This window comes from Stegostoma tigrinum, chromosome 3 (genome assembly GCF_030684315.1).
Source record: "Stegostoma tigrinum isolate sSteTig4 chromosome 3, sSteTig4.hap1, whole genome shotgun sequence".
Classification (NCBI taxonomy): Eukaryota; Metazoa; Chordata; class Chondrichthyes; order Orectolobiformes; family Stegostomatidae; genus Stegostoma; species Stegostoma tigrinum.
Window position 1 is genome coordinate 12845244 of NC_081356.1, and position 22979 is coordinate 12868222.

Sequence of the window (22979 nt, forward strand, 5' to 3'; positions counted from 1 at the left end):
TGGCCATACTGAATTGCTCACAGTATCCAGGGATGTGCAGGCAAGATGGGTTAGAAATGGTAAATGCAAGGATGGAGTGGGATGCTCTTTGGAGGGTCACTGTAGACTTGATGGGCTGAATGGCCTCTTTCTGCACTATTCTCTTCTGTGAGTTTGAGTGGCAATGTACACCTGACAGCCCATAGCTGCAATCAGCAACAGGATAGCAGTGGAGACTGTGTAGCATGGCTGCACAGATTCATGAAAATGTCGCAAGTTTGTTCCCTGCTAACAGTCCATGTTTTTATGGAAGAGGTACACAAAATCATGATAAACAAGGGAGTGACATATTATTGGGGGTAGGCAGGATGTGGAGTAATTAGATAAGACATGATCTTATTGAATTACAGAATAGACTCAGTGGGCCAAATGGCCTATTCCTGCCACCAATACATCTGACCAAATTGTTCATGTTATCTCCCCTGATCCTTGTTTAAAATACAACCCGTGGCTTGGATTTTCTGATTTTCTTTAGATCAATTAAGAAAGGTTCAGTTTGTTACTGCTCAGGCTTTCCTTGGTATAATCCTGGCTATGTCCTTTGTCTTGTGTTGAGAATTTGAATGATCACATCAAGCTTCTGTCAGTATAGTTGGGATTGCTTGCTCAATTTACATCAGGGCCAAATACGACAGACTTCTTGATTCTTTGACAAGGTCCGTCATGGTAGACTGGTCCAGAAGATTAAGTCACATGGGATCCATGGTGAGTTGGTAAGCTGGATACAAAATTGGCTTGGTCACAGAAGACAGTGGATAGTTGTGGAGGGGTGCTTTTCTCACTCGAGTTCTGTGCAGCAATGTTCCACAAGGATCAGGGCAGGAACCTCTGTTGTTGGTATTATATAGAAATGATTTGGGTGAAAATGTAGATGGTTTGATTAGTAAGCTCGCAGGCGACATGAAAATTGGTGAAGTTGTGGAAAATGAAGATGTTTGTCAAAGGTAGGATATGGATCATTTGGAAAGTTGGGCAGAAAGAGTGCAGCTGGAGTTTAATCCGGACAAGAGTGAGATGATGCATTTTGGAAGACCAAATGCATGAGGAAAGCATACAGTGAATGGCAGGACCCATAGGTGCATTGATATACTGAAGGATCTTGGGTTGCAAGACCATAGTTCCCTGAAAGGGGATAAGGTGATAAAGAAGGTGTATGGCCTGTCTGCCTTCATTGGTCGGGGCATTGAGCATAAAAGTTGGCAAGTCATGTTACAGCTGTACAAAACTTTAGTTAGACCACATTTGGAGTATTGTGTGCATTTCTGGCTGCCACCCCACAGGAAGGATGTGGATGCTTTGGGGATGGGGCAAAGAGATTTTCCAGGATGTTGCCTGGATTAGAGCGTATTAGCTGTAAGGAGAGTTTGGATAAACTTAGATTGTTTCTGCCAAAGCACTGCATGATGAGGGGTGCATTAACGGGGTAGATAGTCAGAGAGTGGAAATGTCAAATACTAGGGGGCATAGGTTTAAGGTGATTGGGGAAAGGTTAAAGGAGATATGAGATTAAAGTCTTTTACACAGAGTGTATTAGCTGCTAGAACACGCTGCCAGGGGACATGGTAGAAACAGAAATGATTGCAACATTTAAGAGATATTTAGACAGATACATGGCCAGGCAGGGAATAGAGGGACATGGACCATATGCAGGCACATGGGATTAGTTCAGAATGACATCATAGTTGGTGTAGACACGATGGGCCAAAGGGCCTGTTCCTGTGCTGTACTGTTCTATGATCTATTACTATTTCATCTGCTTCATCTGTGCATCTTGGTTTCCTTAATCAGTTTCCAAAGCTAGTTAAAGTTGTGATGTGTTGGTATTTGCAGTGGGTAAACATCTGGGTGAAAATGTACAGAACTCTGTTAAGCTGCTAACCAATTTACATGAGTTTGGGTTAGGTCTACACATGTTCCCTAATATTAGCTTTGGCCCAGTTGGTAGCCCTGTCAATTATCTCAATTATATGTTACAAGCTCATAGGTTTGAACCTTGCTCCAGATACTTTGAGAACATAATCTTAGCTATCACTTCAGTGTAGCACCAAGGAACACTGTGCTATTCGGGGTGTTAGCTTTCCAACAGTGTGTTAAATGAAGATCCATCAGCCCTCGAAGGCTGGTCCAAGTGATCCCATGCAACTATTTGAAGCAAAACAAGGGGAGTAGTTCAGATGTCCTGGCCAATACTTATTCCTCAATCAAAGTCACTTTAAAATCTAATGAAGTGACCATTTATCCCAATGGGTGAATGGGGCTATACCAATGCAAATTCGTTCCTTCTTTCAAAGAAGCATTCAGAGTAGAACATGGAATAACTCAAAGACTAATGAAGAAGTGCAACATGATTACATAAAGGAACAGACACATTTCAATCTCAGTGGACTTGTTCTTTTCTGATTTGTGTTGACTTGGAGTAAATAACCATATGGAAATAAGAGTGAAAAATGCAGCTGCTGTATGCGAGCAACAGTCAGTAACATTGAAGTGCAGTTCCCCAGCAAGTCTTAGCCCAGCACAGACACAAGTCTTTATATGTAACAAGCAAGTCCATAAAATATCTGGGTCTGTTTTTAAGGCTATTTTCTCCAGTACTCCAGTTTTTAGGTTTTTAGAATTAGAATTAGGTTTTTGTTGTCATGTGTATCCAAGGACAGGGATACAGGAGTACAGTGAAAAGTTTACAGTGTCACCATTCACAGGTCCATCTTAGGTACAAGGTACCTAGGTAGAAAATCTTAGGTAAAGACTAGAAAAATAAAGAAATACGTTGAAAGTTCAATCTCACAGTTCTTGTCATTATAAAGTGGTAAATAAGAAATAAAACTAAAAGTTCCATAAATCCCAGCCTTCTTTAGCCATGGGCCTGCAGTCATTCCAATTATTCAGTTCCCCTGCACAATTGTAGCACTAAAAAGAACATTAATTTAAATGAAGGCAATCTGACTCTCCCAGTTACATGTAGGAAAAGAAGAATGTAGTAACTTGACGAACAAGATTTGAGTTCCTCGAGCCTGTTATGTTGGAACCAGGAGTAGGTCATGAAGCTCCCTGTCAATAGATCATGGCTCATTTGCATTCTATTTATCCATCTTTGATCCATATCCCTTCTTGCAAAATCATTCTCCAAAGCTCCATGCTGCAACCATCCATGGCTTTCTGGAAGAGAGAGCCCAAGATATCTGCTTTCATTAATAGGTAAGTGCTGTCTGATTGCTTATAGGAAAATCAAAGTGCAGGTTTAAGAATTTCAGGCACTGCAAGTTATCATTTAAAAGTGTCAGCATTGAACAAGTCTCTGACAATAACTCAGGATTCCATCAATTAAAATAACAAATTTCAATACGCTGGCACAGCAAAATAACGGAGGATATTTGTTCCTGACATTGACAGTGAATTCTTACAGACATTTTCTAAATAACCTGCTCAGAGATATGGATACACACCTCTGAAGCAAGTATTGAACCGAGGCCTCCTAGCTCAGAATTCGGGGCACTACCACTGATCCATAAGAGCCCTGTTCACATCCGCCACGCAGAAAAACCAGCCCAGCTGTTAGAGCCAAAGATAATTATTGCAAGCTGTCTTGCTTTTAGAAGCATTTCTAAATGTGAGAGTTGCTTGTTACGCTTAGACGAAGTGGAGAGAAGTTGCTGGAATATTTATCCTGACCAGAATGTTTTGCTTGTTCACTGTTGAATTGCTGATGCTGTAAGTCCCATTTTAATATTAACTATCGCTCAGTGGGGTGCTTCAGTAGGTTTTCTTCAACTGACACCATACCTCAGTTGTTGTCGGAAAATTCAGAGAGATGCGATTTGATGAAATCCACAATTGTGGCATAGAGGTGAAAGAATTTCACAGTGAAAACATTACAGATTGAGTTAAGGAACAGTGAAGGATGGGATTCTGTTCTGATGATCCTGCAGACCTCCTGATGTAAGGGTGTGATGGGAGCATCTTGAGGGTATGGTGCATTGAATAAAATAAAGGTCAGGGAGCAGTGAGGTAAAGAACAAGAGGGTCCAATAGGAGATAACCATTTTAGTATAAAGTGTCTGGGTGGGTTGTGGGGACGGTGACATGGTGAGGTGCAGAATAACTCAAGTGATGCCAATGAATTACAAAAATGTATTTTGGACAGTTTTGTAGCTCAATACTTCCATGATGCTGGGACTAGGCATATTTTATAATGTGTGACATGGACACCAAAGCATCCTATTTGACAGGCAACATATTCAAATATTCATGGAAAGTGCCCAGAATGCACCTGCAGCAGGTCATTCTAATGTTAATGAGACCTAAAGCCTAATGTCATGATTAAAAATTGCTGGAAATACTCAGGCAATCAGGCAGCATCTGTGGAGAGAATCAAGTTAATGTTTCAGGTCAATGATCTTTCACCAGAACTGAACACCCAATATGTTAGACATACCTGTTCCAACACAGAGATCAATCCCTCCGTGATCTGAATTTCCCAATTTCTGGGTTAATCTATTTTAGGATTCATAAGCAAACAGGTAAAACAACAGGTGTAGTCCCAAAGCCTATGCACCATCTACAAGGCACAAATCAGGAGTGTGGTGGCATCCTTGCCAGGATGGGTGTAGCTTCAACAACACTCAGAAAGCTTGACACCATCCAGGCTAAAGCATCTTGTTGGATTGGTGGTGCCACATATTGCACTTTCAAGATTGACTCCATCCACCACCAGTTCACAACGGTGCCTTTGAACTAGCGAGGCACTCAACATCTGAGAAGGCTGTGCAAACCGAGTGACCTGTCATCATTCATAGGCACTGGGTGCCCAAACAGGTAACCTGGGATCCATCATTGATTCCTACTGTAGCCCCACTGTAAGAGCAGCAGTGCCCCTACTGCACGCCTGCTGGCCTCCGGTAGGCTGATAGCTCCCAGGAAATTTCCATCTTGTCCCTGGCTTATTTGGAGGGAAGGCTTGGTGCAGCCTAGCCATGTGCCTGATTGGAATTCAATTGGATCAACTGTCTTTGAAGAGAAGTAAAAGGAGATTAGCAGTGGTTCTGTAACTAGTGGGTGGGCCCTGTGCCCCACTCATTAAATCCTGGCCCTGTTGACTTAACGCATTTTGTGATCTCTTGAAGATATTGTAGAGCTTGGTGGAAATACAAAATCTTTCTTCAAATTAGACCTTCAACAAATATTGAACCCCAGAGAGCTAGCTTTAGATTGTCTTCCTCATATCTTTTGAAATGATAGTGTGCTGCAGAGGTGGTAATGATTGTAACAGTATGTTGCAATCTGGTGAGGGAACGTTAACATTTAAATAGTAATTCAAATACCATATTTTAATCAACACAACGATACTTTTTTTGAACAAAGCAAAAATTTTTTCTACATAGAAAAAATGAAACAAACAAAATACTAGAAAGTCAACACCATAGCTTACAGCTATGGATTTATTCAGATTTACTCTTTGTGTTTTGAGTTTGTTTCTATGAAATCTATACATCTTAAGTTTCTTTCATGATCCTGTATGAGTTTTAGATGGGAATGTGAAGAGGTTGGATTGAAGGGTGAGACCTACTGAAAATGAGGCTTGTTGAAGGCTAAATTTCTCTCCCTGAGCAAACCCAGGCAGACAAGGGAAGAATGTGCAAACTCTACACTGACAGTAGCTGGACCATAAGACCATAAGACATCGGAGCGGAAGTAAGGCCATTCGGCCCATCAAGTCCACTCCGCCATTTAAATCATGGCTGATGGGCATTTCAACTCCACTTCCCTGCACTCTCCCCGTAGCCCTTGATTCCTTCTGAGATCAACAATTTGTCGATCTCTGCCTTGAAGGCATCAAACGTCCCGGACTCCACTGCACTCCGTGGCAATGAATTCCACAAGCCCACCACTCTCTGGCTGAAGAAATGTCTCCTCATTTCCGTTTTAAATTTACCGCGTCTAATTTTAAGGCTGTGCCCACGGGTCCTAGTCTCCCCGCCTAACAGAAACAACTTCCGAGCGTCCACCCCTTCCAAGCCATACATTATCTTGTAAGTTTCTATTAGATCTTCCCTCAACCTTCTAAATTCTAATGAGTACAATCCCAGGATCCTTAGACGTTCATCATACGTTAAACCTACCATTCCAGGGATCATCCGTGTGAATCTCCACTGGACACGCTCCAGGGCTAGTATGTCCTTCCTGAGGTGTTGGGCCCAAAATTGGACACAGTATTCTAAATAGGGCCTAACTAGGGCTTTATAAAGCCTTAGAAGCACATCACTGCTTTTATATTCCAACCTTCTTGAGATAAACGACAACATTACATTCGCTTTCTTAATCACTGACTCTACCTGCAAGTTAACCTTTAGAGAATCCTGGACCAACACTCCTTTTGTACCTCTGCTTTGCGAATTTACTCACCGTTTAGAAAATAGTCCATGCCTGTATTCTTTTTCCAAAGTGCAAAACCTCACATTTACTCACATTGAATTTCATCAGCCATTTCCTGGACCACTCTCCTAAGCTGTCTAAATCTTTCTGCAGCCTCCCCACCTCCTCAGTACTACCTGCTTGTCCACCTATCTTCGTATCATCGGAAAACTTCACCAGAATGCCCCCGGTCCCTTCATCCAGATCACTAATATACAAGGTGAACAGCTGCGGCCCCAACACTGAACTCTGCGGGACACCACTTGTCACCGGTTGCCATTCCGAGCCTTTTATGCCAACTCTCTGCCTTCTGTCAGACAACCAATCCTCAATCCAAGCCAGTAGCTCACCTCGATGACCATGGGCCCTCACCTTGCTCAGCAACCTCCCGTGAGGCACCGTATCAAAGGCCTTTTGGAAGTCTAGATAGATAACATCTACTGGGTTTCCCTGGTCTTACATACTGTTACCTCTTCAAAGAATTCTAACAGGTTTGTCAGGCATGATCTCCCCTTTGTAAATCCGTGCTGACTTGTTCTAATCTGACCCTGCACTTCCAGGAATTTAGAAATCTCATCCTTGACAACGGATTCAAGAATTTTACCAACTACCGAGGTTAGGCTAATCGGCCTATAATTTTCCATCTTTTGCCTTGATCCTTTCTTAAATAAGGGGGTTACAACAGCAATTTTCCAATCATCTGGGACTTTCCCTGACTCTGGTGACTTTTGAAAGATCACAACCAAAGCCTCTGCTATTTCCTCAGCCACCTCCCTCAGAACTCTAGGATGTAGCCCATCGGGGCCAGGAGATTTATCAATTTTTAGATCTTTTAGCTTTTCTAGCACGTTCTCTTTTGTAATGCCTACCATACTCAACTCTGACCCCGGCTCTCCCTAATTGTTGGCATACTACTCATGTCTTCCACTGTGAAGACTGACGCAAAGTACTTATTAAGTTCTTCAGCTATTTCCTTATCTCCCATCACTAGCCTTCCAGCATCAATTTGGAGCGGCCCAATATCTACTTTTGCCTTTCGTTTGTTTCTTATGTATTGAAAGAAGCTTTTACTATTATTTCTAATATTACTAGCCAGCTTACCTTCATGTTTGATCCTCTCCTTCCTTATTGCTCTTTTTGTTATCCTCTGTTTGGCTTTGTAGCCTTCCCAATCTTCTGATTTCCCAGTGCTCTTGGCCACTTTATAGGCTCTCTCTTTTTCTTTGATACATTTCCTGACTTCCTTTGTCAGCCATGGCTGTCTAATCCCACCCCAGATAATCTTTCTTTTCTTTGGGATGAACCTCTGTACTGTGTTGTCAATTACACCCAGAAACTCCTGCCATTGTTGCTCTACTGTCTTGCCCGCTAGATTCTGCTTCCAGTCGATTTTCGCCCATTCCTCTCTCATGCCCCTGTAATTACCTTTATTTAACTGTAACACCATTACATCCGATTTTGCCTTCTCTCTTTCAAACTGCAGACTGAACTCTACCATATCATGATCGCTGCTTCTGAAGTGTCCCTTACTTTAAGGTCTTTTATAAAGGCAGGCTCATTACATAGCACTAAATCCAGAATAGCCTGCTGTCTTGTGGGCTCCATCACAAGCTGTTCCAAAAAACCATCCTGCAAACATTCCATGAATCCCTTTTCTTTGGATCCACTGACAACATTATTCACCCAGTCCACCTGCATATTGAAGTGCCCCATGATCACCGTGACCTTGCCTTTCTGACATGCCCTATCTATTTCTCGGTGCATCTTGTGCCCCTGGTCCTGACCACTGTTAGGGGGTCTGTACATAACTCCCATTATAGTTTTTTTGCCTTTGTGGTTCCTCAACTCCACCCACACAGACTCCACATCCTCTGAACCTTTGTCATTCAGTGCTGTAGATTTAATTTCATTCTTAACTAACAAGGCAACCCCGCCCCCTCTGCCCATCTCCCTGTCTTTTCGATGTGTTGTGAATCCTTGGAGGGTGGAATCAAACCCGGGTCCCTGGTGTTGTGAGGCAGCTGTGCTAACCATGGAGCCACTGTGCTGCCCTCGAACTTCTCAGTTCTACTAGTACAAAGATCCATTGTAGGTCAGATCAGGTGGAAATTGAAAAATGATCAGAAAGCATAATGGTGTAAATAGTGCTACTCCTTCTAAGGGGACTGAGGCAAATAGTTGGGGCAGAGTAGAGAAAGATTTACATCGCATCTGGTATTCCTGCCCTGTTGTAGTTGATGCAGATACTGGGACTAATACAATAGTGAGATTAACACAAGTTATTATTTTCTACAGTTAAATGGAAGAACAAGTGGATAACATGGTCCAAGCCCGCAAATCCCATAAAGTCGAACAAATGGTGTCAAAATGGCTTCGCCTGACGCGAGATAGTTCACAGAGGTGAGATCTGTTTTTGTTGATGAAAATCTGTCTGTTGGAAATGGAGATACAAAGATTGTCAGGTCTCTTTGTTGAAGCCATCACATCGACATGAATGAACAATTCCTTTGTTTCCACCATGACCTTCATACATATCACAGTTTAAACAATTGTTCACATCTGATAAGAAATTCACTCACATTTTATACCTTGTTACTATCTGAAGAAGTCGTTCACATTCTGTGTTATTGCCATCTGTAAAGAAATTGACTCACACTCCCATGTGTAGAGAAATTCACTCACAGCCTCAGAATAATACAGATGGAGATGCTGAGCAGAGGATATGATAGGGCTGGATGAAATCAGAAAGACTTCAGCACGTCAGAAAATTCAACCTTACCCTGGATCCTTAAATATCATTGTACTTCAGTGTTTTGCATCCAACATGCACTTGCATGTCATATTCTTAACTTAACAGTTCAAAAATCCAATTCCAAGATGGAGGATTTGGAACCGTTTGGAAAGAGATGACAATTTTTAAGAGGGACTCAGGTGTCATCTTGCAATATTTTGCTGGATGCCTTCAGGATTAGGGTGGCTTTTCAGGAGTACAAGGAAGAAACACGTTACTATCACTACTCCAGTAGGAGTATTTTATACCTGTATCCAGTTATAGAAGCAGTGTAATGATCTATCCCGCTCAGTAAAAATGGGTAGAGTTGCAATCCATTCACTCTTATCCTATTGAGCATATTCTATTGCATCGCTCCTCACATCCACTTAAATTTAAAGAGTGTAAGCCATTCACTTTCTGTTCACATCCCCACCTTACCCCTTATCATCCCTATTCACCCTACTCTTTATGCAATGTGCTGTGTATTCCTGATGGACTTTCTCATTGAACACGCTGTATTTGTCTCAAGAAGACTTAGAGACACGAACAGGTCTATTGTTCCCTGGTTGTAGATAATCTGAGCACAACAGATAAGGAAGATGAAGAGGGCTGGAAGTGGATCACCACAGATAGCATCATTGATACCACCAAAGAATCCAAGGAGACCAGTGGCATAATGGAGAGACTTGGGCCTAGTGACAGATTTAAACTTCGAACCACTTCGTGTACAAGACTCGGCCTTGATTTCAACAACTAGTGAATAATGTTCATCTAACTCATGCAAAGTAGGAACATTTGAAATTAGGTCAGTATTATACATATCTGCTTCTCCTCTCCAGGTGGCCTGTTGGGCTGTTTTCACCTAACATATACACTTGAAACAAATGTACGGCATCACAGACAGATAACTTGCAGTAGCATTTATTTAAGTAAGCACTTGCAAATGGGAAGATCACTCTACAAATTCCACGCTATACGTGGCGTATTGCACAGTGATGCCCCCCCAATAAGGGAACCGTCCTCCCTTTATATAGGATTTTACATCACAGTCAGTCACGTATGCAAGATACAATGTTTTGTACTTCTCCATAGTTATCTGCCTAGCAACAGTGATCGTGAGTGAGTTAAATCACCTATCATTGGAAGCAAAGTTCAGCTGCCCAAAAACAACATGTACATCATTCCTCAATTCTCAACCGCTGCTCTAGACAGTTCTGTATCTTTTTAGCCTTAGTTCAACATTTACAAATGAGCAGAGTATAATTAGATTACCACATTTTGTCTGCGAGACAGAGGCGCCCACGCTGCAGCTTAGCACTTAATTTCTTACATGTCAGCAGAACAAATATTCACCCTTTAACATTTCACAGATCCTTCGTGCTAGAACTGTAGCCAGTGGACTCTCCTGATGATGATGTTTCCCTCAAGGAACTCATTCCTTCTGATGGTATATCACTGTAGAACTCACTCTTAACACACACCAGCACAAATAACCCCACATCACTAGGGTCTGTTAAACAGGTAGAGGGATTTCAGTTACTAACCAACAGCTCACGAATGAATGAGTGATAATGGGAACTGCAGATGCTGGAGAATCCAAGATAATAAAATGTGAGGCTAGATGAACACAGCAGGCCCAGCAGCATCCCAGGAGCACAAAAGCTGACGTTTCGGGCCTAGACCCTCTCTGATGAAGGGTCTAGGCCCGAAACGTCAGCTTTTGTGCTCCTGAGATGCTGCTGGGCCTGCTGTGTTCATCCAGCCTCACATTTTATTAGCTCACAAATGAACATGAGCAGAGAGTGGTTGCAGGAACAACAGTGGAGAATCCACGTCAGAGGACAAAGCTGTCTTCGAGCTTTGTTCAGCCAGATATAAATGCTGAACCCCAGGAGCAACCCATTGATGAAAAGAATAATACAAGACAACTGTAGCAAATCTGTGAGGTACAGGCACTGTCCACAAGAACAGTGAAGGTAGATGAACCTCAATTCCCCAAGTCTTATCAATGATTTGAGTGCCCATTGACCCTCACCGTGGCCGTACTGACTTTAGATACCAACAAGTCTAAATCCTGAAGTAGGATGACAGAATATTTTAACTGTAGCTTTCTAGCTTGTCACTGATCTGGATTAAGCTTGCGTCCCCCAGGAGCTGCAGTGAAATTGTTGGTTTGAGGAAAATATCCTTTGTTTCCCAGCAGCTGTCCCCTAAGGGTATTCCTCGGGGAAGAGGTCAGAGACGTTGGATTAATGCATTCGGAAAACTTAATGACCACTGTTTTTCACCTTAAGGCTCCTGTAAACCGGTCTTCCTCAACTGAGGTCCAAACAAAAGTAGTTGTGACATCACCCAATTTTTGGCAATCTGTCATTGTGTGAGGGCTTGTGAACTAACAAAGTTTCTCGCAATGCGACTGAACTAAACTGGTTCCTACACAAGTAGTTATGAGTTGATAATGTTACCTGAAGAATGAGATCCTTGGGCTGTGGGTGTCTGTACATACATTGTCCTTGAGGCTATTTGCTCCTTATCTCTAGATAAAGCTCTACAACCAGTCATGTAACGTGATAATCAGTTATTTATGTCTGTACATTGTCAGTTATCAAGTACAGCAATTTACTGAAGTATCTAAGACCTCTCTCTTCACAAACTCATCTGGACTGATGTCCTCTCCCTAGTTGTAACGGTGTATCATTTGATCATTCATTTTTAAAGAAAAACTCAATTGAAAATTAATTTTCATCACAAAAGACTTGGATCTCTTCTGACTTACTTTTTTTTAATGAAGTAAAATTTATAATTATCATAGCTATGTAATACCATGATGTTAATTTACAGAATGTGATTTTATTTCACCTTTTTTCAAACTGATTTGCATTTTTTTGCATTTTAATGCCCATATTTTGTGCCTTTATTATTAGTTTTGTGTTGCTTTTTTAGTTCGAATGTTCATATTTAATGCATTTAATAGCGTTAGTGATATTTACAGCTTCACAAGATTCTCTTGTCTACCACACATTAAAGTAATGAGCCCATCTCTGCTAACCTTACTGACATTTCCCTGTCCTCCCTGTCTTCTTTTGCTGAAAGATGGCACATCCACTAAAGCTGAGGGTAAGCAGATTATTTTCTGTTACCAGCTGCCTGTCCCCCTCTTGTGTATTTTGGCTGGTACCTGTGATAACCACTGTTCTTCCAGTGGTTTCCATCTGTAATCATGATTGGTATCTCACATGATGTATTGCATGGTGATGCAGTGTGTGTGTAAATATATTATATGTGTGTATATACAGATATGCCTATGTATATAAATAAATACATATTTCCGCAGCTAAATTTGACATGGCAGTGTTGATCCATGTACATTATATCTACAATTTGGCCTCTTTGAGTTCTTACTACAATGATTGGATTCTGCAAAAAAATATACTGTATTGTGTAATAAGTGATGACAGAATAGTTTTTCAAACATAGAAAGTGCTAATCGTCTGAGTGCGTCAGATTGAAGTTCTCTTCTACCTGCAGAACAATAGCTTTGATGCGTCTATGTGCAAATTGACAAAGGATAAAATAGACCCTTTAAAGCTAACACCAATATTTTAGATTTACTAAAGGCATCATTTAAAAGCAAAAGCAGAATTAACAAGTATGTACATTCTGAGTGCGCAGTGAACAATAGTAAACTCTGTGTCACATGGAGGTTTAGATGTCCAGATACTTCAATTGGTTGTAGGTCTCATCAGACAGATGTACTTGCATGTATTCTAAGTTGAGTAATCAGAGCAAATATTGCCTTATGCAGCCATTCCTTAGCCCTATTTTTGAATAAATAAATATGTAGGATGAATTAGATGAACACAGCAAACAAAACGTCTTTTGTGTTTTGCATAAAAGATGAAGTATTTGTTCAAGAAATCAGATTTTAGATAACAAAATAAAGTCGGTTAGTTTTAAGACTAGATTTCTGATCATTTCTGTTATTTTATTGTTTTCTTTGTTTTGTTGTATTATGTTTCATCTGTGCTGTACAACTTTGCAACAATCACTTATTTTCTAATGTGACAGAACTGACAATTTCAAAAGTTTACTTCAACTGAAGAGGTTTCTATAACGAAGGATGGTAGGAGTGTTGTGTGGGCTCTGTGCTTTTGTTGTGAGTTTAGGCTATAGGAAAGGGCATCCCATTCAGTGGGCTGAACTTATGTATTTGAGCCTGTGTCCACCTGTGAGAGATTGAGAACAAATTTCCATTACTTGTGACATAATCTGCAGCATACTTAATTTCTCACACTGTGACTGTATTATTTGCTTTGTGTTTGATTATGTAAAGACAAATAGGCAGTGTGACTTGTCATGTAGGTTTGTGGTCCTTACCTGTAACTATTAGCAGAAGGCCTCATTATGCTCAAGTTTTGGTTCCGTGCAGTATCTGTCAGTTTGCTGAGTGCAAGTAATTACAACATAATTGTCAATAAAAGCTTCAAATTGGAAAGCGGCTAAAGAGAACCTCTGATAAAATGATTATTCTACAGTTAAGTGATTCAGTAACATGTAGCAATCCTTTGCTTTCCATTATTTATTTAATCCTTGATTTGCTCACTCAGTTTTGTATTAGTGTTACATGTCACTAACTTCTAAGCTTCTTCTGTGCAATATGACTTCCTCCAGTGATGATAATGATTCTGAATTGAATTCTGTACTGTTACACATATTTACAGGATCTCCAACTGTGTAAGACTTAGCAATATTTATCATAGCTTTTGAAAAATAAGTTTGGCATTGCAGCTGAGAGACCTTCACACACATAGATGGAAATACAATAGATAACTCATCTTTGATAACCAAGTGTGGAGCTGGATGAACACAGTAGGCCAAGCAGCATCTTAGGAACACAAAAGCTGACGTTTTGGGCCGAGACGCTTCATCTCTATGGTGTTCTTAAATTCCGAAGGTCTAGTTAGAAGCTGGAAGCTATTATAAGAGGGATTACAGTCTGTTTGTACATGTTGGAGCAATGCTTGTATTGAAGAAGCTGCATCTTAGCTCCAACATTACAAATGCATCCCAATGTTCTGTGTAATATTTCCATTCTCCGAAGGGGCAACACTTTAAAAGCTTGTGATTTCAAATAAGTTTATTGGGCTATAACCTGCTGTTGCTTGACTTCTGACCTTACCCACTATTTTGTTGCCTCTCTCTTTTGCTTCCATTCTTTTTCTTAACTGTGCTGGAATAGTTTTAACTCTGCAGATCACTGGTATTTTAGTCAAATGTCTATAGGTGGGATCCTAGCCAGAGGACATTACAGCCGATTTTTTTTTCTCCCTCTCAGTTTCTTTACCTGCATATTTGCACTGTAGTGTGTCACTCAGGACCAATGGGCACATGGCTGATCGATCCTTTCCACCAGCCTCCTCCAAATTGGAATCTGGAGCATTTGATACCCAATGGTTTTATCTCAAATTACACCTGGGCATTTATCTTTTAACATTTTGGAGCTCTGTTGCATCTCTGACTCAGCTACCCATAATGTGAAATTTGGAAGTTTATGAATGACTGTAAACAAAAGCAGCGCCTGATGTGACATCGTTATTGAGTTATTTCCTTTCATCAATTATCCATAATTTTTGTGATTACAAACAAAAGAAAACAAGAAAGGTTGATTTATTGAACTTGAAGATTCTCTTGAAAATGACGCATTCTGACAGGAACTGGAACCCAAGGCCAGTATCAGTTATTGACTCTGTTAACGCACACGTCGCAATGCCAAGAATTTATTTTTTAGCTTCACATCCTATGTCTGAATTGAGTTTTCTTTAACTGCCTTTTGCAGGTGATAGTGTAATTGGGAGATGGATGAATAATAGATTTTTCCATTGATTTGTTAGGAAGGGTTTGATTATTTTCTTCCCCAACCTTTTGTATATTTGGTAAGCAATAGAAGCATTGTCATTGGGTATTTGTCCTCATTAATGACTTTCAATGTGGAGTAATTTGCAAGTCCAGATCATTTGTATCATTTTGTAGCTGTCTTTTGTGGTTCACTTTAATTGTCAGTTTATTTTTGATATCAAGTATACTTCCATTAATTCTCCTGTAGGCATTTGTTTTTCCTTTAATTCCTTATCTTGTGCTTCATTAATGTTCTTGGTCACTTCTTTTCAATGTCGTTTTTCAGCTTCTTGCCACAGTTTGCACACACAGTGACTTCATTGTGAGGAAAAAAGATGTTGACGTTTGCAGAAAACTTGAGAATTGAGGCAAAGAAAAAGCAGGAAACAATTCTTGCAGACCAGTGAGAGGGAAATGAGGAGCAGAATATAATGATTTGGAATGATAGGTAGTTTGTTATAAAGAGTATGAAGAAAGTCCTTTTTCTAATTTGGTGGATCACAAAAGGACCAAGTTGAACAGGACTCTACAATGTACCCTATGAGATGTATGGTTTTCTATGACAAGTAGTGGCACAGTGTCTCAATGGTTAGCACTGCTGCCTCACAGCGCCAGGGAACTGGGTTCGATTCCAGCAGTGGGTGACTGTCTGTGTGGAGTTTGCACATTCTCCCCGTGTCTGCATGGGTTTTCTTCTGGGTGCTCTGGCATCCTCCCTCAATCCAAAGATGTGCAGGTTAGGGTGGATTGGCCATGCTAAATTACCTGTAGTGTGCAGGTTAGGGGGATGGATCTGGGTGGGATGCTCTGAGTGTTACTGTGCACTAGTTGGGCTGAAGGGCCTGTTTCTACACTGTAGGAATTCTACGATTAAGTGGACTCTTGTTTGCTTTCCCTCCATAATTCCAGATTCCCATTGTCAGCAGAGTAGTTGATTTTGCAACGAGTCATGAAAATGGCATTTTTAGTGATTTTCCTTTTTGAAAAGCTAATACTTGGAGCAGCTTTGTGTTGGGTAAATTGTGAGACTAAGTAGATGTGAGAAATTTCTCCTCATCATAATCAGTGGTTTAGTGGACAGTGAAAAAGATCATCTCTAGCATACAACAGGGACCTTGATCAGATGGGCCAATGGGCCGAGGGGTGGCACGTGGAGTTTAACTTAGAGAAATGTAAGGTGTTGCATTTTAGTTCGGAAAACGTGGTCAGAACTTACAGATTAATGGTAGGGCCCTGGGGACAGCAGGTGCATAGTTCCTTGAAAGTGGAATCACAGGTAGACAGGGTGGTAAAGAACACATTTGGTCAGAACATTGTAATTGGCCAGGACATTGAGTATAGGAGTTGGGATGTCATGTTGTGGCTGTACAGGACATTTGTAAGGCCACTTTTAGAGTACTGCATAAAATTCTGGTTGACCTTCTGTAGGAAGGATGTTGTTAAACTTGAGAAGGTGCAGAAAGGATTGACAAGGATGTTGTCAGGACTGGAGGATTGAAGCTACAGGGAGAGGTTGAATGGGTTGGGATTGCTCCCTGGAGCATTGGAGGTTGAAGGATGAACTTTTAGAGGTTTATAAAATCATGAGGCGCATGATTAAGGTGAATAGCCAAGGTTTTTTGTAGGGTGGGTGAGTCCAAAACTAAAGGGCACAAGTTTAAGGGTGAGAGGGGCAAGATTTAAAAATGCTCTGAGTGATAACCTTTTCACATAGAGGGCGGTGTGTGAATGGAACGAGCTGCCAGAGGAAGTGGTGGAGGCCGGTACCATTACAACATTTGAAAGGCATCTGGATGGGTATATGAATAGGAAGGGTTTAGAGGCATATGGGCTAAATGCTGGTAAATGGGATTAGGTCAGATTGGGATGTCTGGTCAGTGTGGAGGAGCCGGACCCAGTGGTCTGTGTCTGTGCTGTGTAACCTATGGCTTTATGTCTGTATCACAATTTACTTGAATCTCATTATACCATAAATAGTTCAGAACCCCTATAAATCTCAGATGTCTTGGCCTTTAATTTTATTTTTACCTTCTTTACACCTTCTTATTATAATTGGAAGTGCTATCCACCACCAAATTACCCGCGGCAATTTTCACCTCCTGACAACCAGCATGAAATCACCCATGTTTTGCAACTGATTATCTTACATGCAAAGCCTATTAAGTGCAATGTGGGCCACCAAAGGTGAGGGATAGGAAAGGAGAGAGAGGGGAAAAAATGCCTCACAAGATGCTGCTCAATCGTATCTCCAATTTAATCCAAACTCTAGGAAGCCTGTGCAGATGGTTACGTTCAAATTTGAATTAAAACTTCCTTTAATTTACCTTCACATAAATATTGACATCACTAACCTATCGCCACAGGGGAGGGAGTTACTTGTGAGCACCGGATCTGAAGTGGTCATAAAAGTGGCACATTCGCGGCAGTTATGGAGCTGGACCTTTGCAAATTTAATACCCACCCAACCTAGACCCCCTCCTGTCTGTCGTATGGTAGTGAAACAGGCAGTCTAAAACCTCGATCACCATTCTGATCTGCTAAGCAACGCACCACATTCAAAGCATCATGCCCCATCTTCAGGAGCATGATGTCAAATTCTACATGTTTGAATTTATCAAGAAGTCTATTCATATTGTATATGCCATCATCTTTTGTGGAATGTATTCACAATAAATTCATCAATACAATTGTTAATTCGCATTATATATGGTGTCTCATCTCTACTGAACTCCTTCACATTTTTTTATAGTGTTCTCTTCCCTTCTGCAGAAGAAGCCATTCACTTTTTCATCCAACCTCTGAAGGAATTCATTCAATTATTTCACACCTGTAAAATAATTCATTCAGTTTCATTTATCATTCACAATGAAGTAGGAATTAATCTAGGTTTTATACCCTGTTTATAATATGGTGTGTAATTCATTCACATTTTGTATCTTATACTCACCTGTACAGCCATTTTGCATATTATTTATTAAAATTTTATGTATGTGAATATTCACATTTTTTTTCCTTTTTCCCTGAATGCGATGAAATCATTTACATTTTATATCTTGTTCCCATTCCTTTCCACCACTACTATAGTAGTGATCTGCATGACAGTAGACCTAATTCTAATACTAAACTAGATGTTTTTTGTAAATTGTAAGAAGCACTCCTTTTGAAGTGTCAGCTCTGTTTCACTCAGTTGTAAGCAGCTGTTCCAATGCCTCTGACTGACCTCCCAGATCTGTGAACCTGCTGCCGTCCTTAATTGGAAGTAGCCCCATCTCAGATTAATTGAGAGCTCTGTATAGAAATAAGAGTGAGTGACCGTTATCGCCTGGGGAGCAGGTTCAGGACTTGAGCGTCATTACAGAGCTGTTTTCATTACCAGTACAATTGCTGTCTGTGTACCTTTAAATCTTTGTGACTTATCAATATAGTGTTGGTTTTCTACGTATACCATCTGTGTAATTGCATTTATGTTGTCACAATTTTTTGTCACATAATTTGTGACTATACATACCTTTCTTAATTTCTTTGTTTACTACTCATGTTCACTTTTGTTGTGCCAAAGGCTACAAAGTACTTGGAGCATCTGAGCACGAGGTGCTCCCGAGTCAGCAGGTTGTAGGGTCAATACCCACCCCTCCCACTCCAGCGATTTGACCTCATCATATAGGCTGACACGTCAGAGGGGCCATTTGTGAGATGAGACATTGAACTGAGCTCTGCCTGCTGCGAGTACAAGGTGCAGTGACACTATTCGAAGAAGAACAGGGGGAGTACACCCAGTGTCCTGGCCAATGTTTATCTCTCAACCAGCATCAGAGTTTAATTGAGGTAACAAGGTGTAGAGCTGGATGAACACAGCAGGCCAAGCAGCATCAGAGGAGCAGGAAAGCTGACGTTTCGGGCCTAGACCATTTCTGAAGAAGGGTCTAGGCCCAAAACATCAGCCGTCCTGCTCCTCTGATGCTGCTTGGCCTGCTGTGTTCATCCAGCTCTACACTGTGTTATCTCAGATTCTCCAGCATCTGCAGTTCCTACTATATCAGAGTTTAATTGACCATTTAAGTTATTGCTCCTGGCGGGACCATTCTGTGCAGAAATTGGATTCTGCATGTCTCTGCACTTACATGACTACATTTCCAAAGTATTTGATTAGCTGTAAACACCTTGAGACATGGCAATTTGTGCAATACAAGTTTCAAATTATTTCTCTCGCTACCATCTTAATATGAGAAAATTTGTATTTTTTTAACCTACCAACATTAAGACTGTTTGCAAGTTTAAAATGATAGTAATTTGGAGCCATTAGTGAATATGTAAACCATCTTGAGACTCAATTTTTGCTGTGCAAATCCTGCTGGCCTCCCAATCTCCATTACAAACTCTATCTGAACTTGACATGTGAGATGAGACATTGAACTGAGCTCTGTCTGCTGGGAGTACAAGGTGCAGAGGCTCTATTCCATCCAACAAAATCGTGCTGACATAATGGAGGGAATTTTAACTCCGAAGAACTCCTGAGCTGGGAGCAGGCGTTGGAGGGGGTGGTGTTTTTGGGGTTGACAGGGAGAGCTGGGAAAGTGTCCTAGGCCCAGCCATCTTCATCTCCCTCTACAGTTACCTTCTTTCCATCTCAATGTCAGGAGCAGGGATGTTCGCTTATGCTTACACGGCTCAGTTCCATTCATAATTCTTCTGATAACGAGGCAGTGAGTACTCGCCTGAAGCAAATGCTACGAATGTGGATCTTTACAGGACGGTGATGTTCTAAAATATCTCCTATAACCCGAGGTGTAATGGAAAGCTGTGGGTATCAATGATGGTGCTTATATGAAACATCAATCCAGAGACAAACCCATTTGATTTTTCACTGTGCACCAAGTCCATGATACTCTCAGCTTTCCATCAAACTTTCCTGAGTTCACGAGGAAGATGGCCGCTATAGAGGGGTTGTCTTACAAACAAAGGTTAAACAGGTTGGGACTCTGTTCCCTGGAGTTTAGAAGAATGAGGGGTGATCTCGTTGAAACATGTAGGATTCTCGAGGGGTTTGACAGGGTAAATGCTGAGAGGATGTTTCCCCTCACAGGGGAATGTAGGGCCAGAGGGTGTGTTCTTAGAATTAAGGGTACCAATTTATGACTGAGATAGGAGGAATTTCTTCTCGCTGATGGTTGTGAGTCTTTGGAACTCCTTGCCACAGAAAGCTGTGGAGTCTGTGGAGTTCTTGTGTATATTTATGGCTGAGACAGAGAGATTCTTGCTCACTTGCGGAATCAAGGATTATGGGAAAAGGACAGAAAAGTGGACATAAGTGATGTCAGAGCGTCCTTTTAATTAGAAGAGCAGAAATGTAATGTTGAGGCTGTATAAGGCTCTGGTCAGACCAGCTTTGGAATATTGCAAGCAGTTTTGGGCCCCGTATGAAAGGAAGAATATGTTGGCATTGGAGGGAATTCAAAGGTGGTTTACAAGAATGATCCCAGGGATGAAGGCTTATCATATGAGGAGTAGTTGAGGATACTGGGTCTGTAATCGATGGAGTTTGGAGGGATGAGGGAGGATCTGATTGAAACTTACGGAATACTGAGGGGTGTAAGTAGAGTGGACATGGAGTTGGTTCCACTAGTAGGAGAGACTAAGACCTGAGGGCAAAGTCTCAGAGTGAAGGGGAACTAATTGCTACAGAACGCTGTGGAAGCTAAGTCATTATGTGTCTTAAAGACAGAGATAGATAGCTTCACGATTAGTAAGGGGATCAAGGGTTACTGGGAGAAGGCAGGAGAATGGGGTTGAGAAATATAGGAGCCATGATTGAGTGGCACAGCAGATTCGATGGGCCGAATGGCCAGTTCTGCTCCTATATTTTATACGCTTATGGTCACCTCTTCCTGCCATATCAGGTTGCAGCTTTTAGTTGAAAAATAAAGCCAAATTAAAAATGCAATGCCATTCTTCACACCTTGGTGCCATAAAGGGGTGGAAGAGGCAGATACAGTCAGTTCTGCTCTAACATCGCATTGTAGAAAACCGTGCTTTAGAAATAATGGAGCCAAAGGGAAAAGGCGGGGGTAAGGGGCAGACCACCAAAAAAATCACTCAAAATCGCTCAAAAATCACTCAACAGCCTAACATAAAGAATGGCACAGTTTGAATGAATGTTTTATTCATATCTAATGATGAAATAAAAGTAAATTTAACAACTTACCTTGAAAAGATGTCAAGATATCTTGATGGGGAAGGAGGTTCTGAGGTAGCTCTGCTGTTAAAGCAGGGGCTGAGGGTCATCATCATCATCATTACCTTCAGGCGCAGTTGTGGTTGCAGGATTAGGGTGAAAAATAGCTCATCCAGAAGTGGGTGGCTGTGGTTCATTGTCTTCTGGCTGTTTCTTGGGAGCTGCCTTAAAAAACACATCCAGTTTTTGCTGCTTTGCCGTTTTTCTTCTTTCATGAATAGGCTGTTCATAAGGTGCCAAATAAGATCTTATTCCATAAACTGCTACCCTGCTGCATTCTGCATTGTAATCATTGCCCCATAAGAGCTGTAACTGCTTCTCAATTTCCCTCAAAGCCTTTAAAATCTTGAAAAAAAATCTGGGAGAAGCTTCCGCAAACTATATGCAAGCAGTCCTTACTGCCATCACCCCAGGCCTCCATGATAATGTCAATTGCATTCTTGGTGTTAAAGCTCTTCCAAAATTGAAGAACACTGTCCTTATCCCCATCAGTGGCTGCAATCAAAAGGCCAGACTGATGGGCAGAGGGGGTGGGGTGGCCCTGTTGGTGAGGAATGATATTCAGTCTCTTGCGAGGGGGGACATAGAATCAAGAGATGTAGAGTCAACATGGATAGAGCTGAGGAATTCTAAGGGTAGAAAGACCATAATGGGAGTCATCTACAGGCCCCCAAACAGTCGTCCGGATGTAGGGTGTAAGTTGAATCAGGAGTTGAAATTGGCCTGTCGCAAAAGTATTACTACAGTTGTTCTGGGGGATTTCAACATGTAGGTAGACTGGGAGAATCAGGATGGTAATGAACCCCAAGAAAGGGAGTTTGTGGAGTGCCTCAGAGATGGATTCTTGGAACAACTTATACTGGACCCTACCAGGGAGGAGGCAATTCTGGATCTGGTGTTGTGCAATGAACCGGATTTGATCAGGGACCTCAAATAAAGAAGCCATTAGGAGGCAGTGACCGTAATATGATAAGTTTTAATCTGCAGTTTGAGAGGGAGAAGGGAGAATCGGAAGTGTCAGTATTGCAGTTGAATAAAGGGAACTATGGAGATATGAGGGAGGAGCTGGCCAAAGTTCGATGGTACAATACCCTAGCAGGGATGGCAGTGGAACAACAATGGCAAGTATTTCTGGATATAATGCGGAAGGTGCAGGATCAGTTCATACCAAAGAGGAAGAAAGATCCTAAGGGGAGGCAGGGGCTGCCGTGGCTGACGAGGGAAGTTAAGGACTGTATAAAGATAAAAGAGAAGAAGTATAACATAGCAAAGATGAGTGGGAAGCTGGAGGACTGGGAAGCTTTTAAAGAGCAACAGAGGATAACTAAAAAGGCAATACACAGAGAAAAAATGAGCTATGAAGGAAAACTGGCCAAAAATATAAAGGAGGATAGTAAAAGCTTTTTTAGGTATGTGAAAAGAAAAAAAAGTTAAGACTAAAATTGGGCCCTTGAAGTCAGAAACGGGTGAATTTATTATGGGGAATAAGGAAATGGCAGAAGAGTTGAATAGGTACTTTGGATCTGTCTTCACTAGAGAAGACACAAGCGATCTCCCAGATGTTATAGTGGCTGAAGGACCTAGGGTAATGGATGAACTGAAGGGAATTTATATTAGGCAGGAAATGGC

The 22979-nt window shown here is 41.3% G+C and overlaps 1 protein-coding gene across 2 annotated transcripts in view; it reads left to right on the forward strand.

Moving 5' to 3' along the window:
• Nucleotides 1-22979, forward strand: part of LOC125450440 (FERM and PDZ domain-containing protein 1) — a 133782-nt gene that overhangs the window by 20070 nt on the left and 90733 nt on the right. For both annotated transcript variants that reach the window (XM_048526445.2, XM_048526437.2), the window contains exon 2: nt 8746-8850. In XM_048526445.2, the coding sequence (XP_048382402.2) occupies nt 8750-8850 (101 nt within the window). In that variant the 5' untranslated portion in view covers nt 8746-8749. The remainder of the gene's footprint in view (nt 1-8745; nt 8851-22979) is intronic.